The 19,178-nt window shown below is 37.2% G+C and overlaps 1 protein-coding gene across 7 annotated transcripts in view; it reads right to left on the bottom strand.

Moving 5' to 3' along the window:
- The window catches only part of SGK3 (serum/glucocorticoid regulated kinase family member 3), a 148,354-nt gene that overhangs the window by 25,913 nt on the left and 103,263 nt on the right, over positions 1–19,178 (bottom strand). For 5 of the 7 annotated variants that reach the window (XM_010330727.2, XM_074386718.1, XM_010330728.2 and 2 more), the window contains 5 exons: positions 13,260–13,347; positions 6,773–6,822; positions 4,161–4,218; positions 315–398; positions 93–224 (listed from right to left, as the gene is read on the bottom strand). In XM_010330727.2, coding sequence (XP_010329029.1) covers positions 93–224; positions 315–398; positions 4,161–4,218; positions 6,773–6,822; positions 13,260–13,347 — 412 coding nt within the window. Of the gene's footprint in view, positions 1–92; positions 225–314; positions 399–4,160; positions 4,219–6,772; positions 6,823–13,259; positions 13,348–14,536; positions 14,661–19,178 lie in introns of all 7 variants that reach the window. The other 2 variants (XM_074386721.1, XM_074386720.1) reach the window with 2 other exon arrangements.

The raw sequence follows: 19,178 nt of genomic DNA, 5'->3' as shown, positions 1-19,178 counted from the left end.
TTATACTGTCCTTCTAAAACTTACAAGAAAAACTCTGACTTGATGCTATTTTTCTAAACTATTAATATTAGAAAACACATTAGAAAACTCACCTCCCCTCCATTAACAAAATCCAGAACAAAATAAAGCTTTTCGGCTGTTTGGAACGAATAATGCAACCCAACCAAAAATGGATGTTTCACGTTTTTCAAGAGCACATTACGTTCAGCCATAATATGTTTTTGCTGGAAAAAAGGCAAAAGATCAATTGTATTATACACTAGAAAACAACTCTTAACAGAAAATGGGCTTGGGAGGCACAACAGCTATTTTACCTCTTTTCTGTTGAGAACTATTTTCTTCTGTAACACTTTGACAGCATAAAATTTTCCATCCAGTTTCCGTTTTGCAAGAAGAACCTGTTATGGTTAAACATTATGTATTCTATTAGAAATTTCAAATTTTGATAGAAATTATTCACTTGTCAATGCATCAATACTTCTTAAATTATGTAGAAATAAATTCTGTAAGGGACCTAGATTATGTTTTTGTTTTAGAAATCAAGTAGTCAGGCACCATTTCTTTGTCACTTAATGTGTTGATATTTCAATTTTTTTTTAACTAAATTTAAGTGCCCAAAATCTACACTGTTTGAGAACTTTGTGTGTGTGTGCATGCATGTGCTCCAGCCCTGAATCCTGAAGACTGCCTGTTGAAAATATTGTTATAAACTTCATGGCTATATTAACAAGGATACGGAAATGATTTTTAGGTAATAAAAATGTACTGTTTCATACTGAGATTATTCTTAACAGGTTTTAAATTCAGAAGAGTTCAGAGGAAAAAGTTCCATGATTTCTATAGTGGTCTGGGTCGCATGCAGATGCTTTAAAGAATTTGAAGAAATCTAGAGTATCTCGTAGTGGTGCAATTTTGACTCACTGCGGTCTTGACCTCCTCAAGGCTCAGGTGATCATCCTGTCTCAGCCTCCCAAATAGCTGGGACTACAGGTGTGTGCTACCATACCTGGCTAATTTTGTATTTTTTGTAGAAATGGGGTTTTGCCATGTTACCCAGGCTGGTCTCAAACTCCTGGCCTCAAGCGATCCACCCACCTCGGCCTCACAAAGTGCTGGGATTACAGGCATGAGCCACTGCACCTGCACTGCACCTGGCCTGCTTTTCTTTGTTTTGTTGTACTTTGTTGGCTTCTAATCATTTTACAAGATTTTACTTTTGAAATTAAACGTATCATACATATAGGAAAACTCATATCATTACACCTCAATAAATTTTTACAAAGTGAATACACCTATGTAACTAGTATGCAGTTCAAAAAATAAAACATTTCCAGTAGTCTGAAGCCTCTCTTTTGCTAAATCCTAATTACCACTTATCCTTCTCCTCAAAGGCAACTATCACCATGTCAACTTGAAGTAACAAACATAACTTTTGCCTTTTTGAATTTCATGTAATTAGAATCACATGGATAAAGCTGTCTGTCTCAATTCTTTCACTCTAAATTATATAAAATATTCATTCACATGTGGCACATAGCATAGTTCTCATATTTTCTTTGTTATGCAGAATATTCCATTATATGACACTCTACAATGTATCTACTCTCTTGCTGATATATATTCAGATTATTTATGAATAGTGATGCTATAAACATTTCTGTATATACATTTTCTAGTGAATATTCATTTCTGTTGAATATGTAACTAGGGAGTAGAACCAATGTATCATAGGTAATGAATATATTCAGCTTGAGAATTAACACCAGTTTTCAACAGCATAAAAAACAAAACACCTAGGAACAAATCTAATTGGAGATATGCATAAATTCTAAACAGAATATCATAAAATGTTATTGGGAAAAATTAAAAATGAGCTATATTAGTAAAGCAACATACCACAGTCATGGATTTGACAATACAATACTGTAAAGATAATTCTTCCCAAATTGATCTACAGAGTCAGTGCCATCCCAATCAAATTCAAACAGAATTTTTGCAGAAATTGACATGCTGATTCTGAAATTTATAGTGATATGCAAAGGACTAAAAATAGTCTCTTGAAGAGCAAGAAGAAGGGAGAACTTAATTCTGTTGGACATCAAGCTACAGGTGATATGACAACGTGGTACCAGTGCCAGGATAATCAGGTAGGCCAATCAACAGAAATGCCATCTAGAAACAGAAATACATAACTTATAATCTAAAGAGGGTGGGCGTGGTAGCTCACGCTGGTAATCCTAGCACCTTGGGAGAATGAGGAAGGCAGATCACTTGAGGTCAGGAGTTCAAGACCAGCCAGGCCAATGTGGTAAAATCCCCATCTTCACTAAAAATTCAAAACTTAGCTGGGCATGGTGGTGCATGCCTGTAATCCTAGCTACGTGGGAGGCTGAGGCAGGAGAATTGTTTGAAGCTAGGAGGCAGAGGTTGCAGTAGGCCAAGATGGCTCCATTGTACTCTGCACTTCAGCCTGGGTAACAGAGTGAAACATTGTCTCAAAAAAAAAAAAAATATCTAAAAACAGATCTGTGAAGGTACAAATAGTGAATACATGAAAAAGGTGGCCCTGCATATTAGGTGGCTCATCAGATGGGGAAAGAACAGTTTTCACAAACTATAGGATCAGCTGGTTATCTACAGGGAAAAAGATGAACTGTGATGCTATATCTCATATTATATGCAAGAACCAAATCCTGATAGACTCTAGATCTAAACATGAAGTTTCCAAAAAATAATCCCTTTTGGTTTTTTTTGAGATGGGGTCTTGCTACGTTTCCCAGCCTGGTCTTAGACTCCTGAACTCAAGTGATCTTCCTGCCTCAGGGTCCAGAGTAGCTGGGATTATAGGTATGTGCCACAATGGCTGGCTCAGATAATACTTCTGTTTTTAATGACAACTATCTCTAGCATTCCAATAGAATTCTGGGCATTTTGAGAGCAGGATTCATTTCTAACTTTCTATTGCTTATACTAGCACAATACTCAGCATGTAGCAGATGGATAATATGTATTTGCTGAGTGAATAAACACACATGGGTTTAATTGCATAGCCACAGTTTCTAGTCTCAAAGAAACTCAGAAAACAAATTAGAGTTACCAAAAGCTACAAATATAGCAAAATATAATTAAACACATACATATTCATTTTTACTAAAGACTGAAGTGCAGTGCAAAAAAACACTTAAATATATTCAATGATTCTGGTAACTTCATCTACGATGCTTTCTTATTAACCTTGGCCTTAAGTGATTCTCCTTCCTTGGTATGGCTACACTGCCAAGGTTACACGATTCATCTGACACCATAAGAAAATAAGCAGGGCCTTTACACATTCATTTCCTTCTCAAACTGTTATTTATACAGCTGCTCATTTTTGTCTTTCTAGCTTCAGCTTAAATAGCATATCTTCTGAGAAGCTAAGTGGGAATCTTCCTTCAGCTACCTGTTGTCGTCATTTCACCCTATGCTTCATTTCCTGCACAGCTATTATTATTTGTACTTATTTACTTAACTGAATATTTTTAATTGACTATTCCCCCCACCCTAGATTGTAAGCACCACAAAGGTAGTAATCATGTCAATTTCCATAATTTTCTAATCAAGGCCCAATAGGGTACCTGGCACACAGTAGGTGCTCAACAAATACCTTCTGAAGTAAGTGAACTTTATTTCAGAATTTGAGTAGACGCCTTTTCTCCCTAATTATTGTAGTATTTTGAGGGTAGAGAAAGTATGTTAATTCCATATCTTGCAACCAAAAAGTCCTGTGGCTCATACACATAAAGCATGCATTCCTTAAGTACTTACTTATTGAATGAGAAAATAAAAATACTTTAGGCTGGGTGTGGTGGCTCACATCTGTAATCCCAGCACTTTGGGAGGCGAAGGTGGGAGCATCACTTGAGGAAAGAAATTTGAGACTAGCCTGGGCCACAGGGCAAGGCCCTGTCTATAAAACAATAAAAAAATTAGCTGGGTGTGGTGGTGTGTGCCTGTAGTCCCAGCCACTCAGAAGGCTGAGGTGGGAGGATGGCTTGAGCCCAGGAGTTCAAGTGTGTTATGACTGTACCACTACACTCCAGCCTGGACAACAGAGCGAGCCCCTATCTCTAAAAAACCAAAAATCAAAACCAAACAAAAACCTCACAAAACACTCTTACCTTGCCAAAGCTGCCTTTTCCAATAACTTTTAAGAAATCAAAGTCAGTTGGTTTGGCACTGAAATAAATTAACAATAAGAATTAGCATCCTAAAAATTGGAAAGATTAACTTTTAAACATTTCTTAGCACTTCATTCTTTATAAATAAATATTGGGCACAAAATACTTCAGCATATGAACTCCAGCTTTCCTGCTGAGTATCTCATCTTTCATACACAATAGGTCACATGAATAGTAATATCTACTTTCTGATTAGATAAAACATTTCCTAACTTTATTTAAGCCTCATTTAGTTCTGCTTAAGAGGAACTTCAATAATACTCTCTTTGGGAGAAAAGATATATGCATAGCCTACATGCAGAGTTTTGAACTCAAAATACCTTCTATCTAAACCAATTTTACATGGTCTGGTGTTGTTGAGGAAACTTAGTGATACATTCTAAGGAATATATATAGCATAGCAGGTAATTCTGAAAACGAAGTTGCTAGTTGGAATACCTAGTAAAGATGCTAGGAATGATTTATGATGGATAAAAAAGTCATTACAGTGTTTCACATATAAATCACTTATTGTACATTAAAGATAGAAGGCTTCTCAGCTTATTCTCATGGATGGTAACATAGGAAATCCAGGAAGAGAAAAGCCAGAGGGAATACTAAGACTGCCCTTTTATTTCTGTTGGCCTATCAGGTAAAAATAGCATTGGCTGTTATGTAGGCAAAAACACATGACAGCAGAAAGGGGAGCTTAAGCAGCCAGAAGAGCCATTTCCTCCAACATGGTCTGAATTCTTAAGTTGTACAGGAAGAAGGGAATAAATCCATTTAGATTTGAAATTTGCTTCATTATCAAAATAAAGTTAATTCAAACATGAGAGTAAAACCAGGACTAGGTTAAATAAAGACAGGTAAAGATGAGTGAGATAAACACTTAACTATATTTAGATGTTTTTCTTCTTCAAAAACCTGCTCTTTAGACTATTTTATTCTTTAAAGATATGCAGAGGTACTGAATTAACTTTGTAAACAAATCTAACAGGGAGAAACATGCAGATCCCTCAAACATTGTAAATAGGTGAATGAGGCCATACTCCAAGCCTCATTGTTAACCGCTAGGGATAAACCTTAACTTAAAGCAAATTTCCATTTTTTGGCCAGGCATGGTAGCTCATGCCTGTAATCCCAGCACTTTGGGAAGCTGAGGCAGGCAGATCACCTGAAATCAAGAGTTCAAGACCAGCCTGCCCAACATGGTGAAACCCCGTCTCTACAAAAATACAAAAATTAGCTGGTCATGACGGTGGGTGCCTGTAATCCCAGCAACTTAGGAGGCTGAGGTGGAAGAACTGCTTGAATCCAGGAGGCTGAGGCTGCAGTGAGCCAAGACTGCACCATTGCTCTTTAGCCTGAGTGACAGAGCAAGATTCCATCTCAAAAAAAAAAAAAAAAAAATCCATTTTTTGTGCTGCCACTTTTGTTCATGATGCTATGAACAACAGAAAAGAATGCTCAAAACCAAACTTCCAGTTAGCATCCTATTTATCTGCTTTCCTTTGAAGCAAAAACTCTTCAAGTAAGTTTTATAAATTTGTTGTCTCTACCTGCTGTCCTTTCCTCTGGTTCTCTTGTGAACCCTTTCTGATCAGGGTCTTATACTAACAACCATATCATAGAAATTGCTCATTAAAAGTCACCAATGACTTATGAAATCCAGGGGTCAACTTTCAGTCTTCATCTTACTTGCCCTATCAGCACATTAACAGAGACAACTCCTTCCTCTTTCAGACACTCTTCCCCTGACTTCAGGAAACCACATTCCTCATTTTTCTCTGATCTTACTGACTGCTCTTTCTTAGTCTTAGTTCTTTCCTGACCTCATAATGTTGAAGTGTCCCAGGACAGTCCTTGGACCACTTCTCCCATCTGCCTATAATCATTCTCCAAGTAGAGCAAAAGGGTAGAGAAAGCCTAGAATTAAAAAACCCTTCAGAATAAATGTAATATGCCTGTAAGGATAATTACAAGTAAGGGCAGCAACACTACATTCCTTCTCCAAACCATGGCAGACATTACAAATCAATTAGTCTGGGAATATGGGGAGAAACTGGGTAAACAAAGTTTAATAGCCTTTAATGTGCTAATGTCCATTATGACTCCTCTTGAACAAGTTGGCTAACAACTGGAGTACACCAATCATACCAAACACCAGCAGAATGTCAACTAGGCCTGCGAGAGTGCTATTTTTTCAGAAGACATCATAGGACTTTTGGTCCCTTGGAAATACACACACACACACACACACACACACACACACACACACACACACAGAGAGAGAGAGAGAGAGAAAGAGAGAGAAAGAGAGAGAAGTGATAATGACAAAACAGCAGAACCCAATTAACAATTTGTGGATTAAAATCTCAGGGTTCACTTAAAGCAATGAAAAGCTGGAGCAGTAAATCAGTCAAGCATATGACAGCACTGTATTCACTATAACTATGGTTATATTTCAAAGGCCTCCAGTTAAATTAATATAATTATACATATCTGCATACTCTCAAAATAGATATTCCTAAAATTCAGTTAAAGAGTTGTTTGAAACAAATTAAACATACTGAGGATTTCCAGATGGTCCCAAGTTGATGTTCTGTGAGGTAGTGTGTAGCTGTTAAGACGGGGGAAAAAAAACAACATTCTTATTGGAGCTTCAAAAATTGTTAATTAATGTTCTGAAAAACATTTATAACTATACCACAAATATTTGGTTTGTTGCCATGTTAAAGAAACCCAGGATTCTGATTCTCAGTAAGGGTATAGACTTACTTGGAAATACATTTAATTGGAAAAAACAATCATTTTCATCACAGTAATTTTCAAGAACTGTTGTAAGAAAAAAGGTAAGCCAGAAATCAAGCTCTAAGTAGGTAAATGAATGAAATAAATGGAGGAACGCTCCTTGGAAGAGGTGGGCATTGAAACCGCAATTTAAGGGAGATCACTTTTTTAAAAACTGGTTAAAAACGGCTTTTCATTTTTCAAGTTTTCAAATAGGTTATCAAAGACAGAAATGATAGGATGATGATAATGATGATCGCAAATGCCGGATTTTCAGTTTTAATTTGATGGTAGGTAAATGCAGATGAAGCAAACATAGACAGCACTGCTTTTCTTTCTAATTCTAGCACTATGGCAGCACCAAAATTTTATATAGGTTTTTCTCTTTTGCAACAGTTAACATAGTAAGCTTAAGCCTTGGTATTTATTTAGAAGTAAATCTTTATTTACCTAGTATGCTGTAAAGAAATTTAAGTGATAAAATATTCTAGTTCATTAATAATTAGCTAAAATTTTAACTCAAAAAATCTCAGAAGATTAATCTAGTGATCCTATCAGAGTGGGCATTTTCTATAAAAGCCAAGTGTAAGTAAATTTCGCTTCACATAAATGAACTTTAAACTCTTTATACATTGAGATAATTAAATCAGATATAAATGTTTCAAATACGTATACTAGTGTTCTGTATAAATTATACTTCATATAAGCTATACGTGCAAAAAAGCTTTTAAAAACTTCTCTAATCAGAGGAAATAAATATTTCTTTTTGAGACAGAGTTTTACTCTTGTTGCCCAGACTGAAGTGCAATGGTGTGATCTTGGCTCACTGCAACTTCTACCTCCTGGATTCAAATGATTCTCCTGCCTCAGCCTCCAGAGTAGCTGAGATTACAGGCAGCTGCCACCATGCCCGGCTACTTTCTGTATTTTCAGTAGAGACAGGGTTTTGCTATGTTGACCAGGCTGGTCTCAAACGCCTAACCTCAGGTGATCAACCTGCCTTGGCCTCTCAAAGTGCTGGGATTACAGGCGTGAGCCACTCCACCCAGCCAAGAAAATTTTATCTCATCAAATTTCTTATGGTAGACATATATAATATACATTTTTACTTAAATTCATTTCAAATTTATAATCTCTAGAATATAAACTATTTTTTAAAATAAAGGGAAATAATCTCAGCCTTCAAAAGTTCTTAAAGAGTTTCAGGCAGGGAGTGGTGACTCACGCCTGTAATTCCAGCACTTTGGGAAGCCTAAGTGAACCGATCACCTGAGATCAGGAGTTCAAGATCAGCCTGCCAAATATGGTGAAACCCCATATCTACCAAAAACACAAAAATTAGCTGGGTGTGGTGGCAGGCACCTGTAATCCTAGCTACTCAGGAGGCTGAGGAAAGAGAATTGCATGAACCCGTGAGGTGGGGGTTGCAGTAAGCCAAGATAGCACCACTACATTTCACCCTGGGTGACAGAGTGGGGCTCCATCTTTTTTCTTTACACTTTAAGTTCCCATTAATTCCAGTAGGGGCTGTGTCTCAAGAAAGAAAGAAAGAAAGAAAAGAAAGGAAGGAAAGAAGGGAGGAAGGAAGGAAGGAAAGAAAGAAAAAATTCTTATGAAAAACAACATTGGCACCTGCATTATAGTTACAATCCAAATTTATTTCCTATTGTTACACCTATACATAAAAAATTCATTAAATGAGATTAGTCCTGTTGTGGCATAATGTTAACCTAAGAATGGCCTTTTATGTTTAAATATTACAGTGTCCTTTTTTTTTTTTTTTGAGACAAGAGTCTCACTCCGTCACCAGGCGTCAGGCTAGAGTGCAGTGGCGCGAGCTCGGCTCACTACAACCTCTTCCTCCTGGGTTTAAGCAATTCTCCTGCTTCAGCCTCCAGAGTAGCTGGGACTACAGGCATGCGCCACCACGCCCAGCTAATTTTTGGTATTTTTAGTAGAGACGGGGTTTCACCATTTGGCTAGGATGGTCTCAATCTCTGACCTCGTGATCTGCCCGCCTCAGCCTCCCAAAGTGCTGGGATTACAGGCGTGAGCCACCGCACCCGGCTACAGTGTCCCTTTCTACTAAGAAACTGCTATAAAGGCTAGGCATGGTGGTTCACACCTGTAATCCCAGCACTTTCGGAAGCCAAGGCAGGCTTCGAGACCATCCTGGCCAAGATGGCGAAACCCTGTCTTTACTAAAAATACAAAAAAGAGCTGGGCATGATGGTGTGTGCCTGTAGTCCCAGCTACTCAGGAGGCTAAGGCAGGAGAATCACTTGAACCTGGGAGGCAGATGTTGCAGTGAGCCGAGATTACACCACTGCACTATAGCCTGGAGACATAGTGAGACTCCATCTCAAAAAAAAAAAAAAAAAAGAAAGAAGAAAAAAGTAAAAAGGAAACTGCTATAAAATAAAAACAAACAAATAATAGAAACAGAAGAAAAAAATAAATATTTCAGTGTTGATTCTTACAATGTAATTCAAACTGAGCTGTAATTTCAATGCACTTATTCTTTTAATGAATATGCAGATAACTGGTTTAATTTTCCATTCAATAAATTTTTCTTATAAAGATGAAGGAAGATAGCCAGGCACGGTGGCTCATGCCTGTAATTCCAGCACTTTGGGAGGCTGAGGCGGTTGGATCACAAGGTCAGGAGTTCGAGAGCAGTCTGGCCAACATGGTAAAACCCTGTCTACTAAAAATACGAAAATTAGCTGGGCATGGTGGTGGGTGCCTTTAATCCCAGCTACTTGGGAGACTGAGGGAGAAGAATTGTTTGAACCCAGGAGGTGGAGGTTGCAGTGAGCTGAGCTCGTGCCATTGCACTCCAGCCTAGTCAACAGGGAGAGACTCCATCTCAAAAAGAAAAAAGATGAAGGAAAAGGATTAAATATACTGCAGATTAAACAACATGAACAACTTGTCCCCTGAAGTATGTTAATATGTAATTAGATTTTATTATTTAGGCAAGGATTTCCTAATGGAGCACATTCCTGAAATGATGAAAATTATTGGGATATATATAATTAGACAATTTTTCACTCTACTTACTATTTTTGAAGACAGTATCTAGTCACTAAATTGAAGGTGAGGTATAACTTATTAATAGAATTAACACTAGTTGAGATCATTTATGTTTCTTGACTTCCCCTGGCCTCTATTTTTCTCTTTATAAATAAGGGGGTAGGTCCAGATGCCCTTTAAAATATTCTAGCTAGGAATTCACTTAGTTATTTACTTCAAAGTTCTTAAGCAATAGTTATAATTATACGACAAAGTATGGCTTTTTCCTTTTTTAAAGAGATTCTTTTTATCAGTATTTTAAAACTTCAAGGGATTCTAGTGCAAGTTTCAGACATTATGGATAAAAAAAGAAAAAAGGAACAAAACTCAGATTAAAGCCAACAGTGGCAGAACCCAGAAATCTCTCAGCTTGGTTCGGTCTTCAAGGCCAGTTGTCTACAATTGCAAGGCAAGATATTCTTCAAATGACCTAAACCTATAAAGTCTCACGTGAGTAGCAAGCAAAACATAGAAAATCATGGTTACATAGATTTTAATCTTTAAAATACTACTTGAATAGACTCATTTTTCAATTAGAAATATTAAGAGTTGGAAAATGTTGAAAATATCAGGATTTTTTTTTTTTTTTTTTGAGATGGAGTCTCACCCTGTTGCCCAGGCTGGAGTGCAAGAGTGCTATCTCAGCTCACTGCAACCTCTGCCTCCCAGGTTCAAGCGATTCTCCTGCCTCAGCCTCTCAAGTAGCTGGGATTACAGGTGTGGAAAAATGTTTTTTAAAGTACATAACCTTACTAATATGTAATTTTGGAAATATTTACACTACTTTCATATAGGTTTTTCATAATTTCAAAAACTGATTGTAAATCATACTGTGTGAATATGTATGTAAGTTTTAAATACTGATTTCACCTAATAATATGTCAAAGCTTAACATCTGATCTTTAAAAATAATTGAAAATATATAATATATATGGACAAACACTAAATGGTGAATATTTAGGTTGAGTCTAATGGTGTTTTTAACAGATCATACTAAAATAAAGATCTTTTGCTTTTTTCTGTGTGGATTATTTCATTTGCATCAATTCCTGATGTGAACATTTTTATATTTGTTATGTATTACTGAACTGCTTTCCAAAAGAGTTGCATAAAATTATGACACCAATGATGACCAAGGGTGCTTATTTTACCTGACCTTACTGTTACCAGTTCTGCAGTATTTTCTTTACTTTACATTTTTGTTAATTTGATAGAGCAATAAAAATCTAAGATGTTCATTTGCTGATGGCATCAAGGTTGAACATTGTTCTCCATGTCCCATTTCCTTTAACTATTATAGTATTAAGTATCATTTTTTTCAAATTCAAAAACCCATTTGTATGAGCTTTTCACACAGACGCTATTTCTTTGTATGCCTTACTAAAAATGTATTCCCAGTTTGTTGTTTCTCTTTTGACCAGCTACACAGATTTTTTTTTTTAAGCTTTTTACATTGTACTAGGAGCAACCATGTCACAGATGTAAAGATTACATTTATTCTCTTAACTGAGAATCCTCTTGGGGCATCAGAGAAGAAAAATTACTACTTTCCAGTAGTCACACACACACAAAATGTCTTTTTTCCAAATGAAGATTTTAGCCCTGGGATAGTAATATTCCAATGCACGATATTATCTTTTAAATAACAAAAACAGAACCATAACAAAATGAAAAGGCATTATAAAGAAAAACTGTGTTTCAACCCATCATCTCTGATTTTCATGTACATATTTAAAAATAGTTATTTAAAAGTTTGAATTATGTCCTGAAATACTACAGGAAAAATAAAAAAAAAGTTTGAATTATGAAAATATATTTATAATATTTGTAATTATAATTACTGCATAATACTTTGAGTTAAATTATTACAATTTACCTCTCCCACATAATTTTTGAAGGTAAATGCTGCAAACATCTTCGTAATAAGGCACAAGCTTATTTTACTTATTGCTATCACAATCTAGTTTAAAAAACAAGACTGGCCAGGCACAGTGGCTCACACCTGTAAAACCAGCACTTTGGCAGGCCAAGGCGGGTAGATCACAAGGTCCGGAGTTTGAGAACAGCCTGGCCAATATGGTGAAACCCCGTCTCTACTAAAAATATAAAAATTAGCTAGGCATGGTGGCGCATGCCTATATTCCAGCTACCTAGGAGACTAAGGTAAGAGAATCACTTGAACCTGGGAGGCAGAGGTTGCAGTGAGCTGAGATTGTGCCACTGATTCCAGCATGACAAAGCAAGACTCAGTGTCAAAAAAACCCACAAGACTACCCTGTTCTCTATTAGGAACACATATTGATTATGCACATATATCACAGAAATAAAAATTAGTTGATTCAACTGACATATACTGACTATCCTATATATAAAATCCTGACAATACAGAGGAAGAGGGATGTAATGTGGTCAAGAAGGCCTTTTCTATTGGCCAAAATTCAAAATAGTTTCAAGTATGGCAATAATGATAACATGTAAAGTGAAGAAAACAGAATACAAAATTGTTTACACTGCATAATTAAAATTCGGTAATTTAAAAACCCTGTATGTTAGAGAAGATTGGAGAGAAAATTACTAGAATGTTAAAAATTTCCAGGTGCAGGTACAATAATATGGGATAATACTTTTTTTTTACCTACTGTTTTCAAATTTGTCTGATTAACTTGTATTACTTTTTAGTATAAAAAGTACTCATTCTATATATTTTATAACAATAGTGATCTGTGGGCTGGGCATAATGGCTTATACCTGTAACCCCAGCATTCTGGGAGGCCAAGACAGTTGGATCATTTGAGGCCAGCAGTTTGAGAACAGCCTGACCAAGGCAGTCAAACTCTAACTCTACTAAAAAATGCAAAAATTAGCCGGGCATGGTGGTGGGCACCTGTAATCTCAGCTACTAGGAAGGCTGAGGCAAGAGAATCACTTGAACCCAGGAGGTGGAGGTTGCAGTGAGCCAAGACTGTGTCACTGCACTCCAGCCTGGGTGACAGAGTGAGACTCCACTTCAAAAAAAAAAAAAAAAAGGAATAGTGATCTGTAAGAGCTATATACATTTGCTTTTATGCGTTCTATATAGTAGAAACTATGATGGATGAAATTACTTCATTTGAAGTAAGTGTCATAAAGCCACTACTTTCATCTTTGGGGGATGATATTTTTTCTATTAAGAAAGACAATTCCTCTTACTACCTTCTGAGAACTTCTTTCATCCTCATCTTCAGATGGATCCGACTGGTGTTTTGGACTATCCATTTGAAGGAATGCTCTGACATCTGGACTAAAAACAAAAACTAACTTTATTATAACTTCAACAGCATTTCTACAGCCTTTGTCCCTTTTAAAAAGAAAATTGAAATAGAAATAACTATATTAGCATTTACAGTAAGAAAGTAAAACAAAATCAGTTAATATTCATTATTATAAAAGTAATAAGCAAATTAGTTTTTTTAAAAAGGAGAAACCAACAGACAAATGGGCAAAGATTATCAACAAGCAGTTCATGGAAGAGAAAACCCAAATGGCAAGCAAATTTGTGAAGATGCCCGTAACTTCACTAATAATCAGAGAAATACAAGTTAAAATGATAATGAGATATCATGTTATGTCCATTATCTGGCAAAAGTTAGAAAAACAGATAATATCAAAAGTTGGTAAGAAAATTGGGAAACAGACATGCTCAAATATTGGTGACAATGCAGAATGAAGCAACTTTTCTGAAACGCAATCTGGCAATATTTGGTAAAACTGTATGCATTTTCCCTGGGCCCAGAAATTCCAATTTTAGGGATAAACCACAGAAAAAATTATGTGCAGGTCCAGCAAAAGGCATGTAACTATGATGTTCATTGTAGCATTTTCTGTAACAGTGAATTAGAAGCAACATAGGCGTCTACCACCAGGGAAATAAGTTAACTATGGTAACTGCCTACAGGGAATACCAGTCAGCAGCCAGAAGCAAGAAACTATAGCATAGCACCATTTATACATACATTAAATACTCAGAGACACGAAGCGTCAGCCTGTTTACTAAAGATACACAGATATCTAAGGACATATATCAAACATATTAAAGTGGGTATCAAGAGGGGGGATGAAGAAATGGCTATGAAGATCAAGGATGAAGAGAAAAAAATGGAATAAAATTAGAGATGGGCCACACATGAACTCATGACCAGTGTGGGAAAGCATTAAATCTCCATACCTGGCACCTTCTCCCCAGTTTGTTCTTAATTATTTAATCAAATAATATACATTCTTCAGAGGAAACTCAAAAGATGAAAAATTATTTTTAATAAAAGGAGGCCTTAGCCAGGAGTGATGGCTCATGCCTGTAATCCCAATACTCTGTGAGGCTGAGGTGGGAGGATGACTTGAGGCCAGGAGTTAGATACCAGCCTGGGCAACACAGCAAGACTCTGTCTCCACAAAAAATAAAAATAAAAAAACTCAGGAATGATGGTGTGCACCTGTTATCCTAGCTATTCAGGAGGCTGAGGCAGGAGGATCCCTTGAGCACACGAGGCTGAGGCTGCAGTGAACCAAGATTGCACAACTGCATTTTAGCCTGGGTGACAAAGAAACAACTTGTTTCTAAAAGTAAAAAAAAAAGGAAAAAAATAAATATAAAAAGAGTTGGGCTAGTGTAGTCACTGTGGAAAAGAGTTTGGTTGTTCCTTAAAAAATTAAATATAGAGTTACCTTATGACCCAGCCATTCCAAACCTAGGCAAAGACCCAAAACAAATAAAAACATATGTTCACATAAAAACTCACACGATTCCTCATAGCAGCATTATTCATAATAGCCAAAAAAGTGGAAATATCCCAAATTTCCACCAATAGATAAATAAACAAAATGTGGTGTTATCCATGGAATGGAGAGCGCTAACACATGCTATAACATGAATGAACCTCAAAAACATTATTCTAAGTAAACAAAGGCAAAAAAATAAAGTCACCTACTGTATAATTTCGTTTTAATAGGCAAATCCGTACAGACTGAAAGTAGAACAGTGGTTGCTAAGGGTTAGGGGAAGAGAGAATTTAGAGGTACAGTTTTTTTTAGGGGGATGAAAATGTTAGATTAGATTTGGGGTGACATAATTAGTGATGATGGTTTTAAAGCATTGTGAATATGCTAAAAACTACTGGGCCAGACGTGGTGGCTCACGCCTGTAATCCAAGCACTTTGGAAGGCTGAGGCAGGCTGATAACAAGGTCAGGAGTTCAAGACCAGCCTAGCCAACATAGTGAAACCCTGTCTCTACCAAAAATACAAAAATTAGCTGGGTGTAGTGGCATGCACCAGTAGTCCCAGCTTCTCAGGAGGCTGAGGCAGGAGAATCTCTTGAACCCGCGAGGTGGAGATTGCAGTGAGCCATTGTACTCCAGCCTGGGTGACAGAACAAGATTCTGTCTCAAACAACAACAACAACAACAAACAAACAAACTACTGAACTGTACACTTTAGAATAGTTTAAATGGTGAATTTTTAACTTAATAAAGAAGGTTTATAAAATGCAGGGGTGGGGATTTTCAATCTTACCACATAGAAGCAACCACTAGTAACATTTTGGCATATTTTATTTCAGTCTTTTTCTCTGCACGTTTAAGATTATGTTACACTAAACTTTAATGTTTTTACTTTACAATTACATTATAAGCATTTGTAAACCATCACTTTTGATAGATGCACGATATATAACATGAATGTACTAAAAATTACCCAATGATTCTTCCACTTGAGAGTATGACTTCCAACTTTTCATTACCATAAATTATGCTGCACTTGATAATCTTTGGCATAGTATTAGAATGCTAAGACTTTGAGAACAGATTTTTAAAAATAAAATTACTCATCTGAATTATAAACCATTTTTACAGTATAAAACAAATAGTTTGTAAAACTTATTTCCAGAGCAGCTGTACCAACTTATACTCTTCTAGCAGTACATGAACATCTCGAAGGCTCTCAGTCTTTGTTAGCATTGAATGTTACATTTTATAGTAAGATCTTTGACAATTTGATGTGAAAAAAGCATATTTTAAAGAGAAAGTACTCAGTATCACTTTCAGTAATAAGTGAAATGCAAAATTAAAGCAACAATAAGATACCTTTTATACCCACTCACCAGAATGGCTAAAATGGAAGACTAACAATACTAAGTGTTAATGAGGTAAGCGTAAGAAATGTAATCTCATACACTGATGTAAAGTGTACAACTGGTAAATCACTTTAAAAAATTATTTTTCACTATCCACTAAAGTTAAACATATACATATCCTACGACCCACAAGTTCTACTTCACGACGTATCAGAAATTTTGGCACATGTACACCAAAAGGTATGCTAATGGAAACATTATTTATCATAGTCAGAAAATAGAAATATTAGTATCTCAAATGCCCGTCAACAGTAGAATGAATTAACTGTGGTATACTCATACAATGGAACATTATATAGCAATGAAAATAAACTATAGCTACATGTGACAACATGGATCACTCTCACATTGCTGGGAAATAAGCAAGACAGAGAACACAGACTATATGATTCCATTTATATAAAGTTCAAAAACGGGGCACACTAATCTATTTTGTTAAAAGTCAGGCTGGTAGTTACCTTTGGGAAAGAAGAAAGAAATAGAGATTGAAAAGAGGATGTGTAAGAGATCGCAGGGGTGTTTGTAATATTTTCTTTCTTGGCCTGGGGGAATATACAATTCAGTTATGTTTACTTCTCATAATTTATTGAGCTATACAGTCCTTATCTGGGCACTTTTCTCTATGTTATACTGCAATAAAATTAAAATAAGGTACTTTGGCTTCCATTTCACTTAAATACATAAGGAAATGTTCAGTTTCTCTGATAATAACTCATTTCTGTGTCGTTTTTTGTGAGCCATTCAATGTGCTTTGTCCTTCTTTTTTTTCATTTTTGGTGTCTTAAGCATTTGCATGGGCTCTTTCTATGTTAAATGTATTTATCTGTCATCCTTTATCATAGAAAGCTTTTTCTATGTTTCCGGTATTCAACTTTACTTACTTATGATTTGGGGGTTTGAAAGTTTTGTTTTTGCTCTTTTAGAGATGGGTCTCACTCTGTCACCCAGGTTGGACTGTAGTGGGAAAATCATGGCTCACTGTAGCCTCGATTTCCTGGGTTTGGGTGATCCTTCTACCTCAGCCTCCTGAGCAGTTGGGACTACCAGCACATGCCACCATGCTAGGCTGATTTTTTGCATTTTTTCTGGAGGAGGGGGTTTTGCCATGCTGCGCAGGCTGGTCTTGAACTCCTGGGCTCAGGTGATCTGCCTGCCTTGGCCTCCCAAAGTGCTGGGATTATTAGACATGAGCCGCTATGCACCAAGTTTTTATTAGTCAAATTTTTCATTGTTGTATTTTGTGATAATGTCATCACTGCCAACATGCTCAGAAAACCCTTTTCCATCCAGAGATGAGAGAAATACTAACATTTTAGTCTAGCTTGAAAATAATTTAATTTTTTTTTTAAATAAAATCATTTAAAAATTAGTTTCTGGTCAGGTGCAGTGGCTCACACCTATAATCACAGCACTTTGGGAGGCTGAGGTGGGCAGATAACATGGGGTCAGGAGTTCGAGACCAGCCTGGCCAACATGGGGAAACCCCGTTTCTACCAAAAGTACAAAAATTAGCCAGGCGTGGTAGCACGCGCCTGTGGTCCCAGCTACTTGGGAGGCTGCAACAGAAGAACTGCCTGAACCCGGGAGGCGGAGGCTGCAGTAAGCTGAGATCACGCCAATGCACTCCAGTCTGGTAACAGAGTGAGACTCTGTCTCAAAAATAAACATAAAACAAAGTAATAGCTTAGCTTGAAAAGTGCTGTAATCCAAGCACTTTGGGAGGCTGAGATGGGTGGATCATCTGAGGTCTGGAGTTCCAACACCAGCCTGGTCAACATGGTGAAATCCTATCTCTACTAAAAACACAAAAATTAGCTGGGTGTGCTGGTGCACACTGTAATCTCAGCTACTTAGGAGGCTGAGGTGAGAGAATCACTTAAGCCTGGGGAGCAGAAGTTGCAGTGAGCCAAGACTGTGCCAATGGACTCTAGCCTGGGCAATAAAGCGAGACTCTCTCAAAAAAATAAAAAACAAAAATAAGGTACATTTCCTTAACAATAATAACAGGCACATAGGAGGTGCTCAAGATATACTTGCTGAGTGGCTTTTCTTCTTGCTCTCTTAAATTTCTACTATTTTAAGAATAGCTTGATGCCAATGAAGAGCGTGAAAATTAAAGTTCTGTTAACAACAGAAGAGATCTAGAAAATAAGAAATGTCGTATTTTGCTAAAAGAAAACGTCAGTTAAAAAATTAAGTTTGGCCGGGCACGGTGGCTCACGCCTGTAATCCCAGCACTTCGGGAGGCCAAGGCAGGTGGAACACAATGTTAGAAGTTCAAGATTGGCTGGGTGCGGTGGCTCACACCTGTAATCCCAGCACTTTGGGATATCGAGGTGGGCGGATCATGAGGTCAAGTGATCGAGACCTCCTGGCCAACATGGTGAAACCCCGTCTCTACTAAAAATACAAAAAAATTAGCTGGGCGTGGTGGCGCACGCCTGTAGTCCCAGCTATGCAGGTGGCTGAGGCAGGAGAATTGCTTGAACCCAGGAGGCGGAGGTTGCGGTGAGCCGAGGTTGCGCTACTGCACTCCAGCCTGGCGCCTGGTGACAGAGTGAGCCTCTGTCTCAAAAAAAAAAAAAAAAAAAATTCAAGACCAGCCTGGCCAACATAGTGAATCCCCATCTCTACTAAAGATATAAAAAATTAGCCAGATGTGGTGGTGGGCACCTGTAATCCCAGCTACTCAGGAGGTTGAGGCAGGAGAATTACTTGAACCTGGGAAGAGGAAATGGCAGTCAGCCAAGATCACATCACTGCACTCCAGCCTGGGCAACATGATGAGACTCCATTCTCCAAAAAAAAAAAAAAAAAAAAAAAATTAGCCGGGCGCGGTGGCTCAAGCCTGTAATCCCAGCACTTTTGGGAGGCTGAGGCGGGTAGATCATGAGGTCAGGAGATTGAGACCATCCTGGTCAACACGGTGAAACCCCGTCTCTACT

The sequence above is a fragment of the Saimiri boliviensis genome, chromosome 15 (assembly GCF_048565385.1).
Source record: "Saimiri boliviensis isolate mSaiBol1 chromosome 15, mSaiBol1.pri, whole genome shotgun sequence".
Classification (NCBI taxonomy): domain Eukaryota; kingdom Metazoa; phylum Chordata; class Mammalia; order Primates; family Cebidae; genus Saimiri; species Saimiri boliviensis.
This window is presented reverse-complemented; position numbering and strand designations above follow the sequence as displayed.